General features: G+C 43.7%; 1 protein-coding gene across 1 annotated transcript in view; it reads left to right on the forward strand.

Annotated features, from left to right (window-relative positions):
- Positions 1 to 20,565, forward strand: part of prkd1 (protein kinase D1) — a 343,163-nt gene extending 322,598 nt beyond the window's left edge. The window contains exons 13-18 of the mRNA XM_078233155.1: positions 4,408 to 4,514; positions 5,337 to 5,498; positions 7,558 to 7,656; positions 7,802 to 8,069; positions 15,896 to 15,981; positions 19,500 to 20,565. Coding sequence (XP_078089281.1) covers positions 4,408 to 4,514; positions 5,337 to 5,498; positions 7,558 to 7,656; positions 7,802 to 8,069; positions 15,896 to 15,981; positions 19,500 to 19,718 — 941 coding nt within the window. The 3' untranslated portion in view covers positions 19,719 to 20,565. The remainder of the gene's footprint in view (positions 1 to 4,407; positions 4,515 to 5,336; positions 5,499 to 7,557; positions 7,657 to 7,801; positions 8,070 to 15,895; positions 15,982 to 19,499) is intronic.
- Positions 20,566 to 22,138: the final 1,573 nt, after the last annotated feature.

Raw genomic sequence — 22,138 nt, forward strand, 5'->3', positions numbered from 1 at the left:
CAACGCCCTACCATTAACTGAGTAAGTCCTTCCCTGGTTCAATCTACCAAAATGCATCACCTAGCATTTATCTAAATTATACTCCATCTGCCATTCGTCAGCCCACTGGCCCAATTGATCAAGATCCCGCTGCAATTGGAGATAACCTTCCTCGCTGTCCACCATGCCACCAATCTTGGTGTCATCTGCAAACTTACTAACCATCCCCCCTATATTCTCATCCAAATCATTAATATAAATGACAAATAACAGTGGGCCCAGCACTGATCCCTGAGGCACACTGCTGGTCTCAGGCCTCCAGTTTGAAAAACAACTCTCTACAACCACCCTCTTTTTGTATCCATTGAAATACCTCACCCTGGATCCCGTGAGATTTAACTTTATGCAACAACCTACCATGCGGTACCTTGTCAAAGGCCTTGCTAAATTCCATGTAGACAACATCAACTGCACTGCCCTCATCTATCTTCTTGGTTACCCCTTCAAAAAACTCAATCAAATTTGTGAGACATGATTTTCCACTCACAAAGCCATGTTGACTGTCCCTATCAGTCCTTGCATCTCTAAATACCTGTAGATCCTGTCTCTCAAAATACCTTCCAACAATTTACCCACCACAGATGTGAGGCTAACTGGCCTGTAGTTCCCAGGCTTTTCCCTGCAGCCCTTTTTAAACAAAGGCACAACATTTGCCACTCTCCAATCTTCAGGCACCTCACCCGTGACTGTCGATGATTCAAATATCTCGGCTAGGGGACCCGCAATTTCCTCCCTAGCCTCCACAACGTCCTGGGATATACTTCATCAGGTCCCACAGATTTATCTACCTTGATGCGCTTTAAGACTTCCAGCACCTCCTTCTCTGTAATATGTACACTCCTCAAGACATCAATATTTAATTCCCCAAGTTCCCTAACATCCATGCTTTTCTCAACCGTAAATACTGATGAGAAATATTCATTTAGGATCTCACCCATCTCTTGTGGATCCGCACATAGATGACCTTGTTGATCCTTAAGAGGCCCTACTCTCTCCCTTGTTACTCTTTTGCCCTTTATGTATTTGTAGGAGCTCTTTGGATTCTCCTTCACCTTATCTGCCAAAACAATTTCATGTCCCCTTTTTGCCCTCCTGGTTTCTCTCTTAACTCTACTCCTACACCCCCTATACTCTTCAAGAGATTCACTTGATCCCAGCTGCCTTTGCACGTCATGTGCCTCTTTCTTCTTCTTGACCAGGGCCTCAATATCCTGAGTCATCCAGGGTTCCCGACTTCTACCTGCCTTGCCCTTCACTCTAAGAAGAATGTGTTTACCCTGAACCCTGGTTAACACACTTTTGAAAGCGTGCCACTTACCAGACATCCCTTTTCCTTCCCACAGACTCCCCCAATTAACTTTTGAAAGTTCCTGCCTGATACCATCAAAATTGGCCTTGCCCCAATTTAGAATATTAACTTTTGGGACAGGTCCACAGCAGACACCATCTCCCTGGCCCAACACTCAACTCTGGAACACCTAGATAACAAGGACATCTATGTCAGACTCCTATTTATTGACTACAGCTCAGCCTTCAACACCATTATTCCTATGAACTCAGCACCTCCCTCTGCGACTGGATCCTGAACTTCCTAACTCACAGACCACAATCAGTAAGGATAGGCAACAACACCTCCTCCATGATCATCCTCAACACCGGTGCCCCACAAGGCCATGTCCTGAGTCCTTTACTTTACTGCTTATACACCTATGACTGTGTGGCCAAATTCCCCTCCAACTTGATTTTTAGGTGTGCTGATGACACCACCGTAGTGGGTCGGATCTCAAACAACGATGAGACAGAGTACAGGAAAAAGATAGAGAATCTGGTGAACTGGTGTGGCAACAATAATCTTCCCTCAATGTCAACAAAATGAAGGAGATAGTCATCAACTTCAGGAAGCGTAAAGGAGAACATGCCCCTGTCTACATCAATGAGGACGAAGTAGAAATGGTCAAGAACTTCAAGTTTTTAGGTGTCCAGATCACCAACAACCTGTCCTGGTCCCTCATGCCAATGCTATAGTTAAGAAAGCCCACCAATGCCTCTACTTTCTCAGGAGGCTAAAGAAATTTAGCATGTCCACTACAACTCTTACCAACTTTTAAAGATACACCATAGAAAGCATTCTTTCTGGTTGTATCACAGCTTGGTATGGCTCCTGCTCTGTCCAAGACTGCAAGAAACTACAAAGGGTCATGAACAAAGCCCTGTCCCACACACAAACCAGCCTCCCACCCATTGACTCTGTCTACGCTTTCCGCTGCCTCAGAAAAGCAGCCAGCATAATTAAGTACTCCACACACCCCGGACATTCTCTCTTCCACCTTCTTCTGTCAGGAAAAAGATACAAAAGTTGGAGGACACGTCCCAACCGACTCAAGAGCAGCTTCTTCCTTGTTGTCATCGGACTGTTGAATGGACCTACCTCGCACTAAGTTGATCTTTCTCTACACCCTCGCTGTGACTGTAACACTACATTCTGCATCCTCTCCTTTCCTCCTCTATGAACAGTATGCTTTGGCTGTATAGTGCACAAGAAACAATACTTTTCACTGTATACTAATACATGTGACAATAAATCAAATCAGATCGTTAGTTGAGTCAGTGACATAGGGCGTACAGATGCATACACCAATATCCAACGAGCTATGGAAACCTTTTGCAACACATGCACTCAGTTTCATTGTGTGCCAGCGTTCTCTTCAGCTTTTTATTGTGGCTGATTCTTTTTGGAGTCTCTACAGAGAGAGAGAGGCAATTATGTTATTTTAGCTCGGTAGTGGAAAAATATACAGGCAATTAGCAAATTTCACCAGTGAAAGGAAGTAATAATCAGCCCAGTGGAGTAGTAAATACCTTGGCTAAAATAGTGCATGTGGAAACTGATTGAGGACAAGAGCAAATGCAAAATATTGCAACACTCACTGTGTATCCACTGTTTACTCTGCATACTCTCTGTGTATTCTGCGTACACTCTGTGTACTCACTGAGTACTCTGCGTACACTCTGTGTACTCACTTTGGTGGATAATCATTTTAAGGAAGTCATAAAGATCATTTCATAGAATTATTGAATCTGGAAAGTTGAGAACAAAACAGCTCAAGGGGATCCCAATGCTACCACACATAGAACATAGAACAGTGGCACAGTGGTTACGGTACACTGGCACAGTGGTTAGCACTGCTGCCTCACAGCTCCAGGGACCCGGGTTCGATTCTCATCTTGGGCCACTGTCTGTGTGGAGATTGCATGTTCTCCCTGTGTCTGTGTGGGTTTCCTCCGGGTGCTCCAGTTTCCTTCCACATTCCAAAGATGTGCTGGTTAGGTGCATTGGCCATGCTAAATTGCCCCTTAGTGTCCAGGCTGTGTAGGTTAAAGGCATTAGCAGGGTAAATATGTGGGGTTATGGGGGTAGGGCCTGGGTGGGATTGTAGTCAGTGCAGACTCGATGGGACAAATGGCCTCTTTCTGCACTGTAGGGATTCAATGATTCTACAGAACAGGAACAGGCCCTTTGTCCCATGATGTTGTGCTGAACATGACACTAAATTAAACTAATCCCTTTGCCTGCCGTTGGTCCATATCCCTCTATTCCTTGCATATTCATGTGCTTATTTAAAAGCCCCTCAAAAGCCCCTATTGTATCTGCCTCCACCACCACCCCTGGCAGCCTATCCCAGACACCTACCACTCTCTGCGTAAAAAACTTCCTGATGTCCACAGGGAACAGGTTCTTTATGAAAACATGCCACCGACTGAAAGCTAATGAGTCAGTCCCATAAGCAAGACCTCAAAGAAACCGCCTTTGAACTCCCATGGCCCCGACTGCAACACACTCCGCATCCTAGAAACCGCGGCAACCCCATTCCTCCCGACTGCAGGAATCACCAATCTCATTCCGGTAACTAACCAAAGCGGTGAAGTCCCAGGTTTCAATCTTCCGGGTAAAATCTGGACAGCCCTCAGCTCCCTGCGGAGATTCTTGGGGAGATGTGGCCGCTGGCTGCATGAGTGGAACACGAGGAACAGCTGAAATTGGGACTCCAAGCCAGACCATTGCCCGTCTCTCCCAGAGAGGCCTATTTCTTATCAACCATTCAAGACTGTATCAGATGACGTTGCTGAATAGATTGTTAACCTCGACAGTGAAATCTAATTCGTTTCCCCAGCCATTTGAATAAAAATAACCTCACTGCCGGGATTCTGAAACCAACAATAACCACTTGACCAAGGATCCCGTTGACTATCAAACTGAGGAGAGCTGGAGAAGTCGGGAACTGCAATCCAACAATTTAAATACCACAGGAATAATATTCCAGCATTCTAGTCCACATTGAAGCTTGAATCTTTTCTGTTTGTTTGTAGGGAAACATCGAAAGACAGGGAGAGATGTAGCAATCAAAGTCATTGATAAGCTGAGGTTTCCAACAAAGCAAGAAAGTCAGCTTCGGAATGAAGTCGCCATTTTACAGGTAAATGTGGAGAAATTCTGAATATTGACAACAAACAAGAATAAAGCTTGTGTGGGGATGGGGAGGAGCTTTGCCAATGAGAGTTAACACAGCTTCCTTTGACCTTTGATGCCCAGGATAAAACCCAAGCCTGAAATATTGAAAGCCTGCTGATAATTGGTTGTCAGAATCCTATGCGAAGTGATTTTGGATATCCTTGGTCCATTTTCCAGTGAGAATAGAACAGTTGTTGTGAGAGAGTAAAAACATTTAGCCTATCTGCTTGAGGTTGGTGGTTAGCACTGCTGCCTCACAGCGCCAGGGACCCAGGTTCGATTCCAGTCTCGGGTCACTGTCTGTGCTGAGTCTGCACGTTCTCCCCATGTCTGCGTGGGTTTCCTCCGGGTGCTCCAGTTTCCTCCCAGAGTCTGAAAGACGTGCTGGTTAGGTGCGTTGGCCGTGCTAAATTCTCCCTCAGTGTACCCGAACAGGCGCCGGAGTGTAGCGACTCGGGGATTTTCACAGTAACTTCGGTGTTAACATAAAGCCTACTTGTGACACTAATAAATAAACTTTAATTCAGTTGTTTGTTGTCACCAGTGAAACTGATGATGTCATTCCTTCGGACTGACATCATCACAAATGTAAAAATCTTGTAAATATAAACTTTTAATGATTGACTCTTTAATTGGGCCAGTGTCCACAGTATAATCTAAACCTTATCATAAGATTTCACTTCTCCACAAAATAATCCAACAATTTATTTGAAAGGTACTGTTCCATTTTGTATTATTATCAATGGGAAAGGGCACCTTTTTTATTGATACAATCTCTTCCAACCAGAACTTGCATCACCCTGGCGTAGTGAATTTGGAATGCATGTTCGAGACTCTGGAAAGAGTGTTTGTTGTCATGGAAAAGCTCCATGGAGACATGCTGGAAGTGATCCTATCAAGCGAGAAAGGACGATTGCCAGAACGCATAACAAAGTTTCTTATTACGCAGGTACGTACGTGATAGTTACAGGGGCAAACAGATTAATAATACAATCTTCAAAACTGACATACAAGTAGCATCATTAATAATACTGTTGGTGAACTTCCATTATATTCCCTTTATTCAGTTGTAAAGCTAACAGCCAGCCCGCAGCTAAAGTGAAGTGTCTCTGGTATAAAAATATCTCTAAATGACTTCACTTGAAAGGATGTGTAATTTAAAAAGCCAATGCATGGGACTTAATTTGCAATGCGTTTTGAGCTCTTTGCTATCTTTGTTTAGTTTGAATTAGGGAGTAGCTATGTCAGGTCCGAATTTATATTATATCTCCAGTCCCCAGTCTTGATTATTCTGGTGAAATCAATTTGGATCTTGGACACCACCTGTGCTGACCCTTGATCTCATCTTAGGAGCTTGAAGAATTTCAGTGCTGCTGAAACCACTTTGCAGCAGACTCTGCACAGATTCAGCAAGTCATTTCTGATTGTCGCATTTCAGTTTCCTTCCAGCTAGTCATGACATATCCTTCCTGTTGCTGTCTTTCACCTTTGGCCTAAGTCGTATCACAGATGTGAAGGCTTATCTTTTCTTTCCATTAATCTAAACTCTCGCCTATTACCGAGAGATGCTGATTCTTCTTTTGAGAGCTTCTTGATTCTCTTTGCCAGATATCTCCATTGTAACAACTGAATTAACCCTTAAACTGCTGCCTGCTCCAACAAAAGGATATTATTAAACTAGAAAGAGTGCAGAAAAGATTTACTAGGATGCTACCGGGACTTGATGGATTGAGTTATAAGGAGAGGCTGAATAGACTGGGACTTTTTTCTCTGGAGCGTAGGAGGCTGAGGGGTGACCTTATAGAGGTCTATAAACTAATGAGGGGCATAGACAAGGTAGATAGTTAATATATTTTCCCAAAGGTAGGGGAGTCTAAAACTAGAGGGCATAGGTTTAAGGTGAGAGGGGAGAGATACAAAAGTGTCCAGAGGGGCAATTTTTTCACACAGAGGGTGGTAAGTGTCTGGAACAAGCTGCCAGAGGTAGTAATAGGGGCGGGTACAATTTTATCTTTTAAAAAGCATTTAGATAGTTACATGGGTACGATGGGTATAGAGGGATATGGGCCAAATGCGGGCAATTGGGATTAGTTTAGGGGTTTTTAAAAAAAAGGGCGGCATGGACAAGTTGGGCCGAAAGGCCTGTTTCCATGCTGTAAACCTCTATGACTCTATGACTCTAAAACTCTTAGTTCCTTAATGAAAATAATTTCCTGGGTTTTCAGCTCATTGACTAAGAAGTAACGATTAAAGCGATCAAGACATGGTCAGTGGGGTGATAAGAGGGAATGTAAGGACACTGATCCCAAATGGAATTTAGGAAATGCCTTTGAGACAATCCAGATGGGAAATGACTTGAGAAGACTAAGGGTTCAGAATTAGAAGGAGGATAACTAAACTGGATTGAAATTTATTTTTTAAAAATTAAAAATTTACAAAAAGACAGCCCAGGAGTTGGGCCAGTTTTTTTAAGGGAATTCCTCAGGGTTCATTTCTGGGGCCATTTTCTGCATGTCAACGGTTTGGAAATGGGTTGAGAGAGAGAATGATGTCAGCATTTACACATGATATTAAACTAGCTCTGCACCGGACTATTTTGAACTCAATTGATTGGAAACCAGATTCACACATTGGTTTACTGTAATCCCAAAATATGAAAACTAATCTTATTACATCACCCATCTGTCAGATTTGCAATTGAGTGAATTTTAAAGATTTCTTGCACATGGGAAACGGAGACTGCTTATTGGTACCACAGCAGCCAAGTACTTTGAGATGTCAAAATCAAAATGTTCCACACCTCATAGAATTGTACTGCATATATTGCCACATTGCGTTAGCTCCGATTTGTACGTTCTACATAGAGTATTCTTCCTTTATTTAATGTTTACAGAGAAATTCTGAGAGCAAATCTGATTCTGCCTTTTCCCAAATAAAACATTAAAGAAAGAGGAGATATTAGTTTTTGGATAGTGCTTTTATTAATTTGATTTTTATTTAAAAAACAGATACTTGTTGCTTTGCGACATCTCCATTTTAAGAACATTGTTCATTGTGACTTGAAACCCGAGAATGTGTTGCTGGCATCTGCAGATCCTTTACCACAGGTGAGAGTGAATATATTATCTCAGTGGTTGCACAGAGATCCTATGGCTTTTCTAACTTTACATTTCTCTACCAATGCTTTTTATTGTAGATTGTTGCGCCTAATTATTTTAATTCTCATCACACCTGGTGCTTTTCCAAATATAGGTCAAGCTTTGTGACTTTGGATTTGCCCGTATAATTGGGGAGAAGTCTTTCCGGCGCTCTGTGGTGGGAACGCCAGCGTATTTGGCTCCAGAAGTACTTCGGAACAAAGGTTATAACCGATCGTTAGATATGTGGTCTGTAGGCGTTATCGTCTATGTCAGTCTGAGTGGCACCTTTCCATTCAATGAAGATGAAGACATTCATGATCAAATCCAGAATGCTGCTTTCATGTATCCACCTAATCCCTGGAAGGAGATCTCCCTTGAAGGTAAACATAGTAAACAGGCTCATTAAAAAACAGCAATGGGTTGTACAAAGCAAGGATAAAAAGATTTCAATATTTCTCATCTCATATCAAAGTTCAAAGATAGATTCTGCTGCTTTGTCTGAGGGAGAAATTGTTCTGGTACCACTACTCTGCTAAAGGATTAAAAGTGAAAGGTTAGACCAAATAAAAATCACTTAAATACCTTTGGTCGGTATGGGTGCAACACTCTATCAGGCACACATTGTGAATATTTACTCCTCTGTAACATGGTTTAGTGTAACTTTGTGATGCCTTCACATCTTTATGGGGGTGGAATCTGGGATTGTGTTACTCAATAATCTCCATTCAGCAATATTCTGGTTCATCAGCTGCGTTCAGAGATTTTCCAGGATCAAATCTAAACAGTGGCCTGGAATTTCACTCCCTTGTCACAAAGAACAAAGAAAATTACAGCACAGGAACAGGCCCTTCGGCCTTCCAAGCCTGCACCATGCTGCCCAACTGAACTAAAGCCCCCTACCCTTCCAGGGACCATATCCCTCTATTCCTGTCCTATTCATGTATTTGTCCAGGCACCCCTTAAACCTCACTATCGTATCTGCATCTACTACTTCCCTCGGCAGCGAGTTCCAGACATCCACCATCCTCTGTGTAAAAAAACTTGACTCGGACATCTCCTTTGGAACATAGAACATAGATGGGTCTTTTTCTGAATGGAGGTCGGTCACCAGTGGAGTGCCCCAGGAATCTGTTCTGGGACCCTTGATGTTTGTCATTTTCATAAATGACCTGGATGAGGAAGTGGAGGGATGGGTTGGTAAGTTTGCCGACGACACGAAGGTTGGTGGTGTTCTGGATAGTTTGGAGGGATGTCAGAAGCTGCAGCGTGACATAGATAGGATGCAAGACTGGGCGGAGAAGTGGCAGATGGACTTCAACCCGGATAAATGTGTAGTGGTCCATTTTGACAGGTCAAATGGGATGAAGGAGTATAATATCAAGGGTAAGACTCTTCGCAGTGTAGAGGATCAGAAGGACCATGGGGCCCGGGTCCATAGGACTCTTAAATCGGCCTCGCAGGTAGAGGAGGTGGTTAAGAAGGCGTATGGTGTGCTGGCCTTCATCACTCGAGGGATTGAGTTTAGGAGTCGGGAGATAATGATGCAGCTATATAAGACCCTCATCAGACCCCACTTGGAGTATTGTGCTCAGTTCTGGTCGCCTCATTACAGGAGGGATGTGGAAATGATTGAAAGGGTGCAGAGAAGATTTACAAGGATGTTGCCTGGATTGGTTGGCATGCCTTATGAGGATAGGTTGAGTGAGCTCGGTCTTTTCTCCTTGGAGAGCCGAAGGATGAGAGGTGACCTGATAGAGGTGTACAAGATGTTGAGAGGTATAGATCGGGTGGATTCTTGGAGGCTTTTTCCCAGGGCTGAAATGGCTGCTACGAGAGGACACAGATTTAAGGTGCTGGGGAGTAGGTACAGAGGAGATGTCAGGGGTAAGTTTTTCACTCAGAGGATGGTGGGTGTGTGGAATCGGCAGCCGTCAGTGGCGGTGGAGGCAAACTCATAGGGTCTTTTAAGAGACTTCTGGATGAGTACATGGGACTTAATAGGATTGAGGGTTATAGGTAAGCCTATATATAAGCCGAGGTAGATAGGGACATGACCGGCGCAACTTGTGGGCCGAAGGGCCTGTTTGTGCTGTATTTTTTCTATGTTCTATGTTCTAAGCTGCAGCATGACTTGCCAATTTTTAAACTCAATGCCCCGGATGTCTGGAACTCGCTGCCGGGGGAGGTAGTGGATACAGATGAAGGTAAGCATGCTGTATGCCTTCTGGACTATCTTCTCCGCCTGCGTTGCCATTTTCAGTGACCTGTGTACCTGTGCACCCAGATCCCTCTACCTATCAATACTCTGAAGGGTTCTGCCATTTACTGTATATTTCTTATCTGTATCAGACTTTCCAAAATGCATTACCTCACATTGGTCCGGATTAAACTCCATCTGCCATCTCTCTGCCCAAGTCTCTAACCGATCTATATCCTGCTATATACTCTGATGGTCCTCATCGCTATCCGCAAATCCACCAACCCTTGTGTTGTCCGCAAACTTATTAATCAAACTAGTTACATTTTCCTCCAAATAATTTATATATATTACAAACAGCAATGGTCCCAGCACTGATCCCTGAGGAATTCCACTTGTCACAGCCCTCCATTCAGAAATGCACCCTTCCACTGCTACCCTCGGTCTTCTTTGACCGAGCCAGTTTTGTATCCACCTTGCCAGCTTGCCTCTGATCCCATGCGACTTCACTTTCTGCACCAGTCTGCCATGAGGGACCTTGTCAAAGGCCTTACTGAAGTCCATGTAGACAACATCCACGGCCCTACCTTCATCAATCATCTTCGTCACTTCCTCGAAAAACTCAATCAAATTATTGAGACACAACTTCCCCTTCACAAAACCATGTTGTCTCTCGCTACTACGTCCACTTATTTCCAAGTGGGACTAAATCCTGTCTCGAAGAACCCTCTTCAATAATTACCCTACCACTGATGTAAGGCTCACCGGCCTGTAATTACCTGGAATATCCTTGCTACCCTTCTTAAACGCAGGAAGAACATTGGCTATTCTCCAATCCTCTGGGACCTCCCCTGTAAGAAGTTTAACAACACCAGGTTAAAGTCCAACAGGTTTATTTGGTAGCAAAAGCCACACCTTTTGCTTTTGCTACCAAATAAACCTGTTGGACTTTAACCTGGTGTTGTTAAACTTCTTACTGTGTTTACCCCAGTCCAACGCTGCATCTCTGCATCACCCTCCCCTGTAGCCAGTGAGGATACAAAGATTTCTCTCAAAGCCCCAGCAACTTCCTCCCTTGCCCCTCAGAATTCTGGGATATATCCCATCAGGCCCTGGGGACTTGTCTACCTTAATGTTTCTCAAGAACCCCAAACCTCCTCCTTTTTGATCTCAACATGACTCAAACTATCTACACACCCTTTCCCAGACTCATCATCCACCAAGTCCTTCTCTTTGGTGAATATTGATGCAAAGTACTCATTTAATACCTCGCCCCGTTCCCCTTGCCTCATGCATAGATTTCCTTCCCTGTCCTTGACCAATCCTCTCCCTGGCTACCCTCTTGCTCTTTATATAAGTATAAAAAGCCTTGGGATTTTCCTCAATCGTACTGGTCAATGCTTTTTTGTGACCCCTTTAGCCCTCCTTACTCCTTGCTTAAGTTTCTTTCTACTTTCCTTGTATTCCACACTTGCTTTGTGTGTTCCCAGCCTCCTAGCTTTGACAAATGCTTCCTTTTTCTCTTTGACTAGGCTCGTAATATCTCCCATTATCTTAGGTTCCCAAAACTTGCCATATTTATCCTTCATCCTTACAGGAATGTGCCGGTCCTGAATCCCTATCAACTTACACTTGAAAGCCTCCCACATGCCAGATGTTGATTTGCCCTCAAACATCTGCCCCCAATCTACATTCTTCAGTTCCTGCCTAATATTGTTATAATTAGCCTTCCCCCAATTTAGCACCTTAACTTGAGGACTACAAATATCTTTATCCATCAGTACATTAAAGCTTACTGAATTGTGGTCACTGTTCCCGAACTGCTCCCCTACTGAAACATCGACCACCTGGCTGGGCTCATTCCCCAATACCAGGTCCAGTATGGCCCCTTCCCTAGTTGGACTATCTACATAGTGTTTCAAGAAGCCTTCCTGGATGCTCCTTACAAACTCTGCCCCCTCCACGCCCCTAGCACTGTGTGAGTCCCAGTCAATATAGGGGAAGTTAAAATCTCCCACCACAACAACCCTGTTACTTTTACACCTTGCCAAAATCTGCCTACATATCTGTTCCTCTATCTCCCGCTGGCTGTTGGGCGACCTATAGTAAACCCCCAACATTGTGACTACACCTTTCCTATTCCTGAGCTCTACCCATATTGCCTCGCTGTATGAGCCCTCTGAGGTGTCCTTCCGCAGTACAGCTGTGATATTCTCCTTAACCAGTAGTGCAATTCCCCCACCCCTTTTACATCCCCCTCTATCCTGCCTGAAACATCTGTATCCTGGAACGTTGCCAATCCTGTCCTTAACCAAGTCTCTGTAATGGCAACAACATCATAATTCCTAGTACTAATCCAAGCTCTAAGTTCATCTGCCTTACCTGTTACACTTCTTGCATTGAAACAAATGCACTTCAGTCCACCAACTCTCTTTGATTAGCAATCCCACCCTGCCTGCTGTTTTTCTGAGTCTTACTGGCCCTACTGTATCGTTCATCTTCAGTTAATTCACCTTTGCTTTGTTTCCCAACCCCATGTCAAACTAGTTTAAATCCTCCCGTGTGACAATAGCAAACCTCCCGGCCAGAATATTTATGCCCCTCTCTCCTCTGGGGAAGGGGGGACCTATACAAGAAGGAGGGGCATAAATATTCTGGCCGGGAGGTTTGCTATTGTCACACGGGAGGATTTAGCCACGTGTTGAGCTGCACTATCTTCCTATTCCTAGCCTCACTGGCACATGGCACAGGGAGTAATCCTGAGATTACAACCCTAGAGGTCCTGCTTTTTAACTTTCTACCTAACTCCCTAAACTGCTGCTGCAGGACCTCATCACTCTTCCTGCCTATGTCGTTAGTACCAATATGTACCACGACCTCTGGCTGTTCACCCTCTCCCTTCAGAATGCTTTCTGCCCCTTCACAGACATCCTGGACCCTGGCACCAGGGAGGCAATATACCATCCTGGAGTCTCTTTCATGTCCACAGAAGCCCTATCTGCACCCCTAACTATAGAGTCCCCTATAACTATTGCTCTAGTGTTCTTTGTCCCTCCCTGTTTAACAACAGAGCCAGCCGTGGTGCCACTGCTCTGGCTGCTGCTGCTGGTATCCCCTGATAGGCCACCCCCCCCAATAGTATCCAAAACAGTATACTTATTAGAGAGGGGAACGACCACAGGGGACTGTCTGCCCCTTCTGGCGGTCACCCATCTTTCTGCCTGCACCTTAGGTGTAACCACGTCTCTAAAGCTTCTATCTATGACACTTTCCGCCACCTTCATGCTCCTAAGTGCATCCAACTGCTGCTCCAACCTATCCATGTGGTCTGTAAGGAGCTGCAATCGGGTGCACTTCCTGCAGATGTAGTCACCCAAGATGCTGGAAGCGTCACGGATCTCCCACATCTCACAAGTGCAGCATTAACCCCACTGACCGACATTTCTAACACCAATTAAATTATTTAAAAACAATTATAAAACTCTTACCTTCATTTTTACCTTCTCACAGTGGCCTTTTTTTTGGTCAGAGGAAGAGGGAGGGAGGGAAACACCAATGTAGTGTTTGGGGCTTACAACTCCTTGACACCAGATCTTCTGTTTCCCACTTCTGAGTCGATGTTACTGGGCCAACTTCTCCTAAAATGCACCAGTGAAGTCCCTCAGCTGCCTCTTCCGGTCATGTAGCGGGAACTCGCAGTTTGTGTTCGGATAGAATCGTGCCCTCTGACCCTGAATGCAGAATGGAGGTGGCCACAGGGGCTGCTGAGTTCCAAGGCAGGTTGTTTAAAACACCTGCCCTAATTCTCTTGGACTTTGTCCTAGTTGTTTTGTTAAATATTAGACCCTCTAGCACACATTCCTTACATCCCTCACCTCCCACCCACTCATACCCCATTCATGCCGCCTCTTGCCAACCCATGTCCCATCACCATCCCTACTTGTTGAAGTAGAAACTTTTCCTGCTTCCCGACTGTGATAGACTCAACAAAGTTCATTCTGACAAAGTAACAAGCATTTATTCACGAAAGACTGCATGCAGTTTTGGCTGAAACTTGGGTTCAGAGAGCAGTTATTACAACTTGCTAATTCCCCCCCAAGTCCGCAATTACGCAGAGAAACAGTTCAGTATTTATACATAATCATTATCAGTTTTCGTGACCAGAGCATATTCAGGAATTTGATCAGTAATAGAATCGTGAGCAATATCATTAATCAGGTTTTAACTTGCTAACCTCCCAGAACTCGTTGTCCCATTATTCATACACTTATCTTGTCCTTTGATGGAACAGAAGAAGGTCGGTGACTCCTTCCTCCCTGACCTTGTCTTGTTTTATTTACTCATACAGCCTCATTAACTCTTACAGGGGTCTGGCATTTTGAAATAGCTTTGGTCAGCCATTCTTTATATTGACCAATTTTCCCATCATGCCCTTACTTAGTTCGTACAACTTCACACTGACCCCTCATAACCTCATACCAACTTAATGCCCACTAATGCCAACTCACCCACTACCTTTTACTTCTACACCCACCATGCTAACTCACCCAGTTTCCACCATGGGCAGGCCTCAGGAGCCATGTTCAAATGAAATAAAATAAAACTCACCCCTTACTCTTTGACTCCTCTCTGGCTGCCAATGACTCTCTGGCTCCCTTTCGACCCTCTGACTCACTGCTGAACTTCTGACTCATCTCCAACCCGCTAACTCATTCCATTCATTGACTCTGTCTACACTTTCCACTGCCTCGACAAAGCAGCCAGTATAATTAAGGACCCCATGCATCCCGGACATTCTCTCTTCCACCTTCTTCCGTCGGGAAAAAGATACAAAAGTTTGAGGTCACGTACCAACCGACTCAAGAACAGCTTCTTCCCTGCTGCCATCAGACTTTTGAGTGGACTTATCTTGCATTAAGTTGATCTTTCTCTACACCCTAGCTATGACTCTAACAATACATTCTGCACTCTCTCATTTCCTTCTCTATGAACGGTATGCTTTGTATAGCGCGCAAGAAACAATACTTTTCACTGTATGTTAATATGTGACAATAATAAATTGAATCAAATCAAATCAAATTACCACTGACCCTTGAACTCACCCCGACCCTCCGACTCACCCCTAAACCTCTGACCCCCATCTTGACCACCTGACTCCCTTCCAGCCTTCCAACTCACCCTTGACCCTCCAACTCACCCCCTGAGCCTCTGACTCCATCCTGACCTGACTGGGACCAGCCTCCTCACCCTGCCACGCTCCCCACACTGCCACCCTATCCAGATGGCACCATTTCCACTTACCCAGTTACCTCACTCACTAACACACTGAAAATCTGTTTAAATGTCCCAAAGCTTTCCACTGTGTTAGTGAATGAGGTCTGACCAAAATCAGGCAGAAGGTGTCACCAGAACGGAGGCAAGGCTAGGCTTTCTTGACCATCCTGCACTCTGGGAAAGGATTCGCAGGAAAGATATGCTCCACATTTCTGAAGAGGCCCAATTTGGAATTCTGAGCCAGAAATGTGGAACTCCAGCATTGGGTAAGAAAATAGGAGCAGAATTTCAATTCGCCAGTGATTGTCACTCCTCAGAAAATTTGGCCCAATCTTGTATATCTCCAACATTTTTCATTTCTGTCAGAGTTACTGTTTAACTTTCTGATTCTTGCTTCATAATACCTCTGTGTAACATGAGAACAAAGTCATGCAATAAGTAGCAATCACACTGGTAAACGGAATTACTTGTGTCTGCCAGAGCATTTGTAAATGGCCTTTAGAATTCATCTCAAATGTGTATTTGTTTTGTGATTATTCATTCAGCTGAATGATGATGATGGACAGCTTTTGAAATCTGTAGCCCCAGGGTCAAGTTCACAGAGCCAACACTTGACCCTTTAGATAAGCTTTATTTTGTTTGCATGCACTTGTTGTATTCATGGACATAGTTTATAGTCTAAGTTCTCTTTCCGTATTTAGAAAGTGCAAACCAATTGATTTTTTTACATTCCAGCTATTGATGTCATCAATAATCTATTGCAAGTAAAAATGAGGAAGCGTTTTAGTGTGGACAAGTCTCTCAGTCACCCTTGGTTGCAGGTCAGACTAGTTCTTTTCCTACAATTATTTACTACACTATCTGTCATTTCTTAAGCCAATCTTGAAAGATAATTTTGCATTATCAACTAAAGAAATGTCTCCCCCAACTTAGTAGAAACATTCAGGAACAGAACTGTTTGTCAATGTTTCCTTTTATAATTAAATTGCACGCAATCCATTTCTGTTAATCCCCTTCAAGCCATTCCCGGGATCTAGACCTTGCAGATGGAACTACATTTTGTTTGGTCCTAGTCACTGCTCATTTTATACCTTGAAATTGGTTTGGATGTTATTAACACTCCTTATAATGGAATAAGAGTAAGCACATCGATTTCCAGATGTGTATATTGTGGGTCAGTCCAATCTTGTATCCTATCAAGATTACTACTGTCCTGGATGTTATCTTTGCTCTGAGTATTTGAGCTGTAACCAGTTTTTTAATACCGTTTACATTAGTCAATTTTAACGTGATTGTTACAAGCTTGTAGTTGCTGTCAATAATCTTTTGGGTTTAGTGGCATTGCTGACTTATTCCTACATCTTTGATATTGTGAAGTGGACTCACAGGGGGCTGAGGTTTGTCTTGGCTACAGTGGATGGAAGAGAATTAGTCACTGTTTTCCATGTATCTGATTCTATGTCCCATTGATTTCAATACCAAAGACAATTTGTGGAGGGGCAACACTCGCCCCTGCACCTTGACCTCTGGCCCTTTCCCAAGGCAATTCATTCAAATCCCCATGGACTTTGGTGGGTCCAGGTGATCCCACCAGCAGGGGAGGGGGCAGGTGATCCCACCCCATGGCATTCATACAGGGTATTAAACCATCGACATCATTCAGTCAGCGAGAGGAGGCTGGAATGAATCATTTGGCAGCAAGTAAGCAGCCAGTCCATGGTTGTGATTGGATTCAATTAAATCAGCACAACCTTTCTATCGATAATGATCCAGAATAATGAATTTGTGCTGCTTCTCATATTGATGCTTATCATATTTGACTGAAGCAAAATCATTTCTATCCACCCTCCTACACTTGAACCACCTGAGTCTGGGCAAAAGCCCACCCTAACAACGGTCTGTTTAGAAACTGGCCAGCATGCACTTTGTCCCCTATCTTAAACCCATCTGTTGTTATAATTCAGGTCAGAAACTCCACAGCGTTGATGAAGCCCACCTAGACCATAAGTTTTGCACTTTGAATTTGGCTAATTTAAGCATGATATGTTTCACTTCACATATGATTCAAATAACCCACGAGGGAGCTTTTATCAACCAAAGTTTATTTACGAATATAGTTAACATGCATAGTAAGAAAATTAGCAATAACGTTTATCAATTACAAACTCAAAACAACCATGATAATGGGGCGGCATGGTGGTACATTGGTTAGCAGTGCTGCCACACAGTGCCAGGGACCTGGGTTCGATCCCTGGATTGGGTCACTGTCTGTGTGGAGTTTGCACATTCTCCTCATGTCTGCATGAGTTTCCTCCGGGTGCTCCGGTTTCCTCCCACGGTCCAAAGATGTGCGGGTTAGGTGGATTGGCCATGATAAAATTGCCCCTTAGTGTCAGAGGGACTAGTTACTGTAAATGCATGGGGTTATGGGGACAGGGCCTGGGTGGGATTGTGGTCGGTGCAGACTCGAAGGGCCAAATGGCCTCCTTCTGCATTGCAAGGATTCTATTCTATGATTCTATAACATATAACCTTTAACAAGTATATCTAAAATGTTCCAATCAAACAAAAACTTCCCAAAGACAAAAAACCTTTCCACAGGTTTAACACAGTAAAGACTAATGCTCACGTGAAACTGGGACTGAGTCCATTGGATGAATGCTGCAGTTTTCTTGAGGCACACACAAACAGGCTTGGAGTCAGAACAGCTTCCCAGACACCAGGGAGAGACTCTGGTCAAGTCACCAACAGTAGATTCTCTAATCCAGGAAGGCAAGAAGCCTTGCTTTCAGCTAATCAGCAGAAATTCCAAAACCAGGGAGAGAGAGAAATACTTCTTTCCAGCTTGATGCCCCTTCTAAACCAAGACTGCTGCCAGCCAAAACAGAAAATTAAACCTTAAATTCACTAGAAAGGAAAAAGAACTGTCCGGAACACATGCCCTTCCTCCCAACAATGCAGGGTCATAAAACACCCCAGAGTAAAAATAAACAACCCCATTGAAACCACTGAAAGTGCAATAACAAGACTTCTAGCAGACGGCCCTGCAGCAATGAAACCAAAACTGCTTTTAGCTGCAGAGAACATGATTTTAAAAATACATTTCTTAAAGGTACATAAGAACATAAGAAATAGGAGCAGGAGTAGGCCATCTAGCCCCTCGAGCCTGCCCTGCCATTCAATAAGATCATGGCTGATCTGAAGTGAATCAGTTCCACTTACCCGCCTGCTCCCCATAACCCTTAATTCCCCTACCGATCAGGAATCCATCTATCCGTGACTTAAACATATTCAACGAGGTAGCCTCCACCACTTCAGTGGGCAGAGAATTCCAGAGATTCACCACCCTCTGAGAGAAGAAGTTCCTCCTCAACTCTGTCCTAAACTGACCCCCCTTTATTTTGAGGCTGTGCCCTCTAGTTTTGGTTTCCTTTCTAAGTGGAAAGAATCTCTCCACTTCTACCCTATCCAGCCCCTTCATTATCTTATATGCCTCTATAAGATCACCCCTCAGCCTTCTAAACTCCAACCAGTACAAAACTAATCTGCTCAATCTCTCCTCATAATCTACACCCCTCATCTCCGGTATCAACCTGGTGAACCTTCTCTGCACTCTCTCCAAGGCCAATATATCCTTTCGCAAATAAGGGTACCAAAACTGCACACAGTATTCCAGCTGCGGCCTCGCCAATGCCTTGTACAGATGCAGCAAGACTTCTCTGCTTTTATATTCTATCCCCCTCGCGATAAATGCCAACATCCCATTTGCCTTCTTGAACACCTGTTGTACTTGCAGACTGAGTTTTTGCGACTCATGCACAAGGACCCCCAGGTCCCTTTGCACAGCAGCATGTTGTAATTTTTTTCCATTTAAATAATAATCCAATTTGCTATTATTTCTTCCAAAGTGAATAACCTCGCATTTGCACTAACATCACACTTTTCACAACCAGAGAGGTTGGTCTCTGTCAGGGGACCCTTTTTAAACACGGGGCCTGAGACTTGCCAACACAATCGGTGTGCTTTGTTTATCAATTACTGAGACAGGCTAACAAATTGCTTGTTCTTTTCATCTTGGGAAAACAGCACCAATTGCCGAACTCATTTAGCATTTGAACCATCTTATATTTTGGGTTTTCTTTAAATTGTGTGACTGTACTTTTAAAAAATATACACTTTTTCCAAAAACCTTTTGTGGAACATAAGTCCAAAAATCCCAGAAGGTGATTGCATTAACTAGAACGATATAACTGGGAAAACTGTCGCTAATAGTTTGTAAAATCTGTGAACCGCCAGGTGTTGGCCATACAGCTGGATTGTTTCTTTCTTTGCTTTGAAGGACTACCAAACATGGCTGGATCTACGAGAGCTCGAGTGCAAGTTTGGAGAACGCTATATCACTCACGAGAGCGATGATTTCCGCTGGCAGGAGTTTGCTGGCCAGCATGGCTTGGAGTATCCAGCACATCTAGTCAACCATCAAAATGCCTGCACTGAGAACGCTGAGATGGAGGACACAGAAATGAAAGCTTTGAGTGAACGTGTTAGCATTCTGTGAAAGGGAATAGGATTTGAGTGTTGTAACAAGCATACCAGCAAGTGGAAGGAACCTACATCAAATAACTGCAACTTCAGCCCCAACAACAGCTAGGAAGCAATGCTTGCTAATTTCTACTGATGACTGCAACCTTGCAAAGCAACTGCCATTCTGAAAGTTTCAGCCCCAGTTGTCATGTCCCAATAATGAAACTATAATATACCCTGGAGACTCTTTCAACTTTGACAAGTTCACTTATTGCATTTCAAGCAGCATTGTGCATTTATTTTTGTGTGTAGGCGACTATGTTCTTGTACACTCTGTGCTAATGACAAGCACAAAGTCTATAACCTGCAAGTTAACAGATTGTATTTTTTATCATTCCATAAACGGTTTTCCAGTGTGCCTTTGCTGGTGAGTATTTCCATCTATCTATAATGCAACCCAGGTCAGGGGTGAGGACTAATTTGTAAATTTTGCTTTATAAAGTGTTTGGACCTCTTTCAGTATTCAACTGTACCAACTCTTGGAAGAGTGTACCATATCAGCTGGTTCTGTGAACAATTTTCAGCTAAAGAACAGAGGATTTTAAAAAATATTCATGTAACTTTTGGCATAACCATGTCCAAAATGTATAGCTTATCAGCAACAAACTGTAATGAGGAATAATACTCAAGATGTACAGTGATTGAAGATTTGTTTTAAGTTCGAATGTCAGCTGCTCTGGTAAACCTCAATGCCTTAGCGATGGTGTCTCTTACAGGATTGGTCAGGTTAAATTCTGTTACTTTCTTTAGCATTTTAACTAAAAATTGCTTGATACCATGTGACCTCTGTTTAAACGGTTTGAATAAATTAAAATGTTGTCAAGATGTATCTATTCAGGAAACTTCATGTCCAAGTGGCTTCGAATATCTTTGGCCACAACTTCAAAATTAAAGACAGAGTCAAGCTTCTGAACTCTCTGACATTTAGGTATAAGCTCCTTGACACCTCTCCAATTGCAAAGCGTGGCTGTTTACATATCTAACTGCTCTGTTTGATTTGTTCACCTTAACTCACTTTCATAATCCAAACTTCTCAATTATTCCAGCAATGATCTCGCTACAATACCCTATTTCATGAGAGACATTAGCAGTAATAGCGATGGAGCAGCATTCACAAACAGGCTGAGGCCTTACTTGGTGATGCACTAACAATACCCAGAGACGGAATCTGGAATAACAGGCTTTTATTAACTATAAAAGGGAACTAACTCTACAGTAAACTCTAACCAAGGGACCGGACCAGACTGAGGCGAAGGAGAGGAGCAGCCACCTTTATACCCCAGTGAACAGGGGAGGAGCCTCAGGCAGCACCAGTAGGGGTGTGTCCAGTCATCAGAACATAACAGTGGTTATCAGGACACTTGGCATCAAAGAACCAAATTTATCATCTGCAATTCAAGAACATCAAAATCAAATGAGAAAGATGTAGGGGTGAATTTTAACAAACATAGTGGTTAGAATAGACGTTAACATTTTTAAAAGCTGAAACTCAATTCAAACACAATTATTTTCTAGTTGTAAGAAAATATGATAAGGAGTGAGTAGCCAGAGTTGTTTAAACCTGATCATGAAGCCAAAGTCTCTGCTTCGCAGGATTTACAGTGGAAGGGTATATAAGCAAATGCAGTAGAACATAAACATAGAACAGAGAAAGAATACCGCACAAACAGGCCCTTCGGCCCACAGGTTGCGCCGGTCATGTCCCTACCTACCTAGGCTTATATATAGGCTTACCTATAACCCTCAATCCTATTAAGTCCCATGTAGTCATCCAGAAGTAGGGTCTTTTAAGAGACTTCTGGATGAGTACATGGGACTTAATAGGATTGAGGGTTATAGGTAAGTCTATTTATAAGCCTAGGTAGGTAGGGACACGACCGGCGCAACTTGTGGGCCGGAGGGCCTGTTTGTGCTCTAGTTTTTCTATGTTTTATGTTCTAAGTCTCTTAAAAGACCCTATCGAGTTTGCCTCCACCACCACTGACGGCAGCCGATTCCACTCACCCACCACTCTCTGAGTGAAAAACTTACCCCTGACATCTCCTCTGTACCTACTCCCCAGCACCTTAAACCTGTGTCCTCTCGTAGCAGCCATTTCAGCCCTGGGAAAAAGCCTCCGAGAATCCACCCGATCTATACCTCTCAACATCTTGTACACCTCTGTCAGGTCACTTCTCATCCTTCGTCTCTCCAAGGAGAAAAGACCGAGCTCACTCAACCTATCCTCATAAGGCACACCAACCAATCCAGGCAACATCCTTGTAAATCTTCTCTGCACCCTTTCAATCATTTCCACATCCCTCCTGTAATGAACAAAGAACAAAGAACAGTACAGCACAGGAAACAGGCCCTTCGGCCCTCCAAGCCTGTGCCGCTCCTTGGTCCAACTAGACC

The sequence above is a fragment of the Mustelus asterias genome, chromosome 18 (assembly GCF_964213995.1).
Source record: "Mustelus asterias chromosome 18, sMusAst1.hap1.1, whole genome shotgun sequence".
In the NCBI taxonomy this organism is placed as follows: Eukaryota; Metazoa; Chordata; class Chondrichthyes; order Carcharhiniformes; family Triakidae; genus Mustelus; species Mustelus asterias.